At 47.1% G+C, this 8120-nt stretch overlaps 1 protein-coding gene across 1 annotated transcript in view; it reads left to right on the forward strand.

The window, feature by feature from the left end:
* The first annotated feature begins 5252 nt into the window (after positions 1-5252).
* Positions 5253-8120, forward strand: part of LOC127033509 (bone morphogenetic protein receptor type-1B-like) — a 22171-nt gene continuing 19303 nt past the window's right edge. Inside the window, exon 1 of the mRNA XM_050921465.1 lies at positions 5253-5362. Within this exon, the coding sequence (XP_050777422.1) occupies positions 5253-5362 (110 nt within the window). The remainder of the gene's footprint in view (positions 5363-8120) is intronic.

The raw sequence follows: 8120 nt of genomic DNA on the forward strand, positions 1-8120 counted from the left end.
AAAGCCCATCCAAAACGACTTTCCGTTATGGTCAGAGGACACGAAGAGGAATCAGAAGCATTCACTAATATGGATCCTGAACACAGTCATGCTTCAGAGCAACTGTGGATTTAACTAACATCTTTTGAGGAGAGGAGCCTTTGCAAAATCAGCGGCCTTTGACACACAAGATCAGAAAAGGCTCGTCTGCTCCCTGTTTGCATGGGGAACTACCATTTCAGTAACTGGTTCGAGATTATGCATTTTGTTTTCTGTGAAAGCCCATTATTTTTATTTTATTTTATTTTTGATTGTTTAAAAGAAGACACTGTTTTAAATTTTTATGAAAATGAAACTTATCGTGAGAAGTAAAGACCTGTATTGTTACATTAAAAAATCAGAAGAAACTGTGCCTGAAGATGAAAGTAAAGTGACTTTTTTTTGTTTTATAAAAAGATTTGCATGCCACCAGAAAACAAAAATATTGAGGAGCGGCTCTGAAGTTAAAAGAAACTGTCTTAAAAGCTACCTTCGTATAGATACTACTTTTCACAGTCTCGTGTGTTCTGTTCTCTCGATGTAGATGTACCCTGGTTAGAAAGCTTCCCTATGTAAAGGTACTACTTTCTTGACTTTCTGCCGGTGGCCTGTCACAGGCAGAACTTACTGAATTGGAGAAAAACAGAAGCCATGTAGCAATGGCAGTTCTGTGGGCCTTGTGGTTTTTCATACACCCTTTGGATTTCTGGTTTCGTTAGTTTCTAGGATAAGCCAAAGCACACTTTTTCTAGCCTTTTTTACTGAAAAGTAAAAAATTTTGATGTGAAAGGAACAGGTTCACTCAAGAACGAGTTTAGTTCATCTTAACAGCCTTTCATTTACCAGTGAAACCACTGGTGAGTGAAGCTGCTGTGAACCGCATATGAAAATGTTGCATAGGAGACACTTATACACAACACGAGTGAGAGTTCCCCTTCAGCATGTGAAAGAAGCATTAACGCTTTTAGGAAAAAAAATATCCCGTTTATTCTGGGGGATTATTTGTTGTTACTTTTTAAAATGTAGTGAGACTTCTTAACTTCCTGTTGATAAGGACTGAAAGGAGGGAACTGCTGACAGTTAGTTGATCATGCGGTCTGGATTTATTTAGGCAGAATTGGACCCAGTGCTGCGTTTCTCTTTCAACCAAAACCTCCCGCTGCAGTCAGTGGAAGAGGTGAGGGGTGGGCAATCTGGTCCAAGCTTTCGCCCATTATGAAGTGTTATTGTTTATGAAGAAAAATTCCATGGTTACTGCACAAAGAAACATTAGTTCTCAGAGTCCCTTTTGAAACACTGTTTGAATTATTTCTTTATTCTGACCATTATCAGGTCCTATCACTTTTTTTTAAAACCTAGAAATGCATAGAGAATTCTTTTTCTAAAATGCATACAAGGTGTGACATTTCTAACTTTAGGAAAACATTTCCCACAATATGTTTTTCTTCTCCAGTTATGTTTAATAGAAGGTATTTGGGAGAAAATTAACAAAAATTTGAGCTGAACGCTTTCAAAAATCTGAGACCAAAGTTCATTCCCTAAATCTGCGTTTAGATGCAGGAACAAGAGGCGCGATTTCCAAGAGCGCTCAGCCCTTTTGGAACAGGCCACTGATTTTGAACACCTAACTATGGATTTAGAGCCTAATGTTAGGCTCATGGTTTTTTTTTAAATCTTGGTGTGAAACTTTAGCGTTCTTGTTACTTTAAACAGCCTTTGCACTAACCTCTGGATCTCTGGGTGGCATTGCTCAGTCATGGAGTCTTCCACCTGAGGACTTGTAAGTCATAGTGCTTTCATAAGGAAAGGAATTGTGTTTCCCTTTTTGGACAAAACTGATTTATTTGTATCACCCAGGTAAACGTCATTTGAGTTCAGCTTTATCGCTTGCCTCAGTTATTTATAGGTTGAAAAATTATGACTTCATATTTTAAAGCTGATAAAAATGTGCAAAGTTCAAGACGTTTGAACAGAAGAGTTTCAGTATTGGTTAAGCATTTTCTAAGGTCAATTTCCATGGGCTTCAGTGGATGATGCATATGGTTATCTGAGAGCAGGATCTGGCCTTCTAAAGCAGTAGGGTTCTGTGCTTTTCTTTACTGAAATGTTTGTTTTCCAAAGTGGAAAGAATCGCACAAACCCTTTCTCTTTCTTCTCCTGTGTGCACTGAGTCTAGACAACTGTACTATAAATTACCCCTTTTGTGGTGTCACCATTGGTGATTAGATAATAGTGGTTAAAAATGCAAAACCTCAAAGTAATTAACGACAGTAGACGGAAAGGGGAAAGGAAATGAACCAGCGATTGAACAATTCCTCATATACTGTGCCTCTGCAAATTATTTTAATCCTGAGGTCCTCGCTCAGATGAATAGAGAGAAATTTGTCAGGTTGAATAATAACCGAGGAACAGATCCTGGTCTCTGCCACTGCTCTAATTCCTCAGTAACTCTGATGAATGCAGTGGAGTTAAATCAGCTTTTGCTGCAGTAACAGACAGCAGAATTAGGTCGTGAATAATAAATGCCCAAAGAGGGGAAATACGTTAATCTCCATTTTGAGGACAGCGAAGGTGCTAGAGGTAATCTTCACAAGTTCCACCAGTCATAGCTGTGTGAGTTTCCAGCAGTAATCCCCAGTAGTATAGAGATGAACATGCTGCAGGGAGGGTTCTCCCTAACAACGACCCTGCAATGACCCACCCCAAAGCTGTGAGGCCCAGACCTTGCTAGTTCTCCTGCAGATGGTATCCCAGGTGGTTTTTCCTCATCCATTTTTCCCCAACAGAAGGAAATGTGCATCTCATTTATCTTAAAATATTCCATGTTTTTTTAATTTATTTTTCCCAGACTTATCTTAGAGCGGCTCAGCTGCCATTGTTCTGGTGATTGGCAGGCACAGTGCAACCTCGCTGTTCAGCAGCTTTCAGATAGACTCCTCCAAGCGCCCTGAACCAGATGCTCTCAGTATGTAGCAAGGGAGAGAGGCCTCGCGCCAGCCACTCGCTGAGTGTCCCAATGAGTTCCCAAGGATTTTAATTTTTTTGTTCCTGAAAGGAAGGGATTCTAAGATGCCGGTTGGCAAGTCATAATATTTGTTATGTTAAGATGTTCAGGTTTATATGTTATAGACATAGATATATTCAGTTGGGAGTTAGAATAACTCTCATATGTGGATTAAGAGGAAAATATTGTGGATGATAAAGCACTAAATGAAATACAATATTTATGAAAATGCGCAGATTGACAAGTAACAGTGACAGTGCTATGTGGGAGGAGGGGAAAGAAGAATACGAGGAGATGCTGGGCCAAATTTTGTCCTCAAACCACACGCAAAATGGTCCAGGGCCTTCTTCAAACTTCTGCAATGTCACTTTCAGTTTTAGCAGAGGGCTTCATCCTGCACCAGTGGAAGTCAGCGGCTTACGAACGAAAAGACTTCATGGAGAAGCTCAAGTGTTGTCCCTTCTCTAGCATAAACAAAACAGTTTCTTCTGAAGGAAGGTTGCCAATGTAAAGACTTTTCAGAGACTAATGTGCCTTATGGAACCTGTCAAATTAAAAAACTTTATCGGGGTTGTGGGAAAATCACTTGGACTGCATGGACTGTATTGTAAGTTCAGGACATCAGTAATTGACCTCACAGTCCCATGCATCATAATTTGTGCCATATACACAATAAGTTGGCAGAAGTGTTAACGGGCTAGACTGGACCTCAGCATTGGCAGGCAGCCTGTCCACTGCACCCCCCTCCCCTGTTTTCTGACTGTCAGAACTGCTGCCTCCATAGCACAAGGTAAGCCGCGGTTCATTGTTCACAGCCAGCTGACCCTGACACTACCAAGACATGAGGCTCAGAATGAGACGGGCATCTTGGGCCATCCCCTCTGCAGTGCAGATAAACCCTATTGGAAGCTTCTGAGACTCTTAGGAAGAAACTGTAAGGACAAGGCTCTCTGCTCCCCTTCTCCCAGTATGGAGCCCCAAAAACCATGGGTTTGGGATCTGGTAGACTTGCTATTAATCATAGAATATCATGGTTGGAAGGGACTGCAGGAGATCATCCAATCCAACCCCCTACTCAAAGAAGGACCAATCCCCAGACAGATTTTTACCCCAGTTACCTGAATGGCCCCCTCAAGAATTGAGCTCACAACCCTGGGTTTAGCAGGCCAATGCTCAAACTACTGAGCTATCCCTTCCCCCACAACTATAGCTCTCACCAAGGAGGAAATGAAAAGCTCTGGCATAATTTCAATGGGTCAGGAAAATTAACCAAGGAGAAATCAATGGTTAAAAGCTATTCAGGACGGCCAGTACTAAAATACATTTTAAAGAGGAACTGTAATGTGGAGATAGACTATAGACTAACATCCAGACCCGTGAGATAGATACATGTTGCTATAAAAAATGCAAACGAACCACAATCGAGGAAGAAGGGTGGATTGGTGTAAGCGGCTATGAAAAAAATGGAAGAAAGTTGATAAGGGAAGTAAAGAGAGACAAGGAGAAATCTGCCAGCAGAGCAAAGGTCAACACGGAGAAGGAGTTTTTGAAAAGGGTAGTGGGAGAATTATCACTAATAATTCAGAGCAGGCAGAAGTGTTAATTAGTGGAGAAGGAAAAGCCCAACATTAAACAACTACTGTCTAGTTAGTGGTAACAGGCCAGTGTTCCAGCCCAGTCAGGTCTCCGTGATGAGGGGGGTGCATGGCACGAGATCAAGGGACATACCAGACAGCACTGTGGGAAGCCCTTTAGTACAGGTGAGCCCTGTCACTTAGCAAGCCTCTGAGTATGAGCCCATCCCACCCATCGCCCCTTCTAAATTAACAGTACATCCCCCCATCCCCATATAATCGGGGGGGGTCCCAACCCCCAGTCTGAGACCCCCGCGTTAGATACCTCTGTCTGGGTCTGTTTCTGTGCAACTGTAACTAATCCAAGGGCGACGCGGCTGCACTCCAGCCCCGCCGGACTCCAGCTTTTTCAATCCTTGCCCCCCCCCGTGTGCGGCCGGCAGAAAGCCAGCCCATGCCACAGCGTTCCTGCTCGGTCTAACCTAGGCCAGAGATGCACCCCCCAAAGCAGGGAAGTTGTAGGCCCTCCCTCGTCCTGCCCGTTGACCTTGCCGAATGCCGGGGGGGCCTGTAGCACCGAGCCTGAGTAGGGAGCGGGCCAGGTGCTCCTGGGGGCCCGGCAGCCACTTGCCTCTCTGGCCTCTTCTGTACTCTGGATGCTGGAGCAGCTGCTGCACATGAGCCGCTTCCTGCTATATCCTCCCGCCGTCATGGCCCCAGCCAATGGGAACGCTGGTCCCAAATGCCGCGCTGCGCAGACCACCGGGTAGCGCGGGACATGGACTGGTCCAGGAGGCAGGGGCGGGGCCTGGCTCCCCGACAGAGATGCTGCTTTATTCCCGTGCACAGTGTGTCTGCACCCGGGGCCGATGAGGGAGGTGGGATCACGTACAAATTACCAGGGCCTGACGGTCCAGAAGGGGACCCGGGGCCCGGCTTCATGGGCCCTGTTTAACCGGTCTGCCCTTGCTGGGGAGCCTGTCTGCACCACCACCAGCAGGCCAACTCACTTTCCCCACGTGCTCCCTGCATGACCGGGAGCAGCCGGCTTGTTCCTCGTCCCTGCTCGCTGCTTCCCTGTGCCAGTGCCTTGGTTCCCGGTGAGGCTGCTGCTTTCCCCCACCCCTGAGACCGCACAGGCCAGGCTCCCGTAATGGGTGTTATCGCTTGAGGAACCTGGTCACCGAGCCGTGCCAAGCCCTGCACAGACCCAGAGCCAAAACCAAAACCCACCAAAAAGCTGAGAAATAGGCACACGCCAGCGGCTGGGGCACAGCAATAACTGAGCCGCTCACACTGATTACCACCCCCCACCCCCGCCGCTGCACGTGTACACAGCCCACACTCACTGGAGACAAAAGGGAGAGTGTTGTGCTACCCACCGAGAGCAGGGTCATTGAGTTCCACCAGGGACTAGTACCTGCACGCGCGCACGCACACACACACACACACACAAACACACTATAACCCCATCTCTCTCTCTCTCTCATGCACACACACACACACACACACACACACACAGTAACCCCATCTCCCTCCCTCTCTCATGCACACACACACACAAACACACTATAGCCCCATCTCTCTCTCTCTCACACACACACTGTAACCCCATCTCCCTCCCTCTCTCATGTACACACACACACAAACAAACTATAACCCCATCTCTCTCTCTCTCTCTCTCTCACACACACACACACACACACACACTGTAACCCCATCTCCCTCCCTCTCTCTCTCACACACACACAAACACACTATAACCCCATCTCTGTCTCTCTCTCTCACACACACACACACACACACACTGTAAGCCCATCTCCCTCCCTCTCTCATGCACACACACACACAAACACACAATAACCCCATCTCTCTCTCTCTCACACACACACACACACTGTAACCCCATCTCCCTCCCTCTCTCACACACACACACTCACACACAAACACACTGTAGCCCCATCTCCCTCTCTCTCACACACACACACAAACACACTATAACCCCATCTCTCTCCCTCTCACGCACACACACGCACACACACTGTAACCCCATCTCTCTCTCTCTCTCTCACACACACACACACACTCTGTAAGCCCATCTCTTTCTCTCTCTCTCTCTCTCTCGCTCTCTCTCACACACACACACACACTCTGCAAGCCAATCTCTCTCTCTTTCCCTCCCTCCCCCTCTCTGTGGGGCCCCAGGGGTACCTCACTGCTCTTAGTCTGGCTATGGAGCCGCTCTCTGATGCCTCCAGCCTCTAGTTACAAGCGCGAGGTCCCCACGCCCAGTGCACTGCCCAGCCTGTGCCGCTCAGCACTGTCCCAAAGGAACAGCACATGCGGGTTTGTAAGGACACGGCTTGTCACGGAGTGTGGGGGAGTCAGGGTCCAGCACCCCTGGCTCCCTGCGATTCATCGGGACTCTCAGCCAGCCAGTGACACAGAAGGTTTATTTAGATGACAGGAACACAGTCCAAAACAGGTTTTGCCAGTACAGACAACAGGACCCACTTTAGTTCAGTCCATCTGGGGACGCAGGGAGGTCACAGCCCCATTGGGGAGCCCAGGCCCCGTCGGGGCCGCTCTCCATTTCCCACTCAGCTCCAAACAGAAACTCCCTCCAGCTTCTCCTCCAGCCTCCCCCTGGCTCCTCCCCCAGCCTTTGTGTCCTTTGTCTACAGTGTCCCGAGGCAGAGGTGTTACCTGGCCTCCAACCCCCCTCCTGGTGTCCTCCCTTCCCAATGCATGCCTGTCAAGGTATGATTCCCCACTCTGAACCTTAGCGTCCAAAAGATGGGGTTCCTGCATGAACCCCTCTAAGCTTAAGTTACTAGCTTAGAAATGGTAGAGCTGCCATCACCCAAAAATATAGTGTTTTGGGACACTTTCTGGCCCCGAGCCCTTCCCTGGGGACCCCAAGACCCAAAACCCCTTGGGTCTCACAACAAGGGGAAATAAACCATTCCCCCCCTTTCTTCCTCCCAGATTTTCCCCTCCCTGCGTTACATTGGGAGATCACTGTGATTCAAACTCCTTGAATCTTAAAACAGAGAGGAAATTCACCTTCCCCCGACTTCTCTACCTCTCCCAAACTCTCCCTGAGAGGGACACAGTGATTTTAACACAGAGAGAAATTGGGCTTTTCCTCCCCCCTTCTCTCCTTCCTCCCACCAATTCCCTGGTGAGTCCAGACCCTGTCCCCTGGGTCTCACACAAGAATAAAAAAAACATTCAGGTTCTTAAAAAGGAAAGCTTTTAATTAAAGAAAGAAAAAAAAAGTAAAAATTATCTCTGTAAAATCAAGATGGAAAATGTTACAGGGACTTTCAGCTTATAGACACCAGAGAGAATCCTCCCCCCAGCACAAATACAAGTTGCAGCAAACAGAGATACAATCCTTCCAGCAAAATACACAGTTGCAATAAAGAAAACAAACATAGGCCTAATCCGCCTTATCTACCTAGAACTCACTATTCTGACATATAAGAGCCTGTATTGGAGAGATTGGAGAGAACCTGGTT

The sequence above is a fragment of the Gopherus flavomarginatus genome, chromosome 13, assembly GCF_025201925.1.
Source record: "Gopherus flavomarginatus isolate rGopFla2 chromosome 13, rGopFla2.mat.asm, whole genome shotgun sequence".
NCBI lineage: Eukaryota > Metazoa > Chordata > Testudines > Testudinidae > Gopherus > Gopherus flavomarginatus.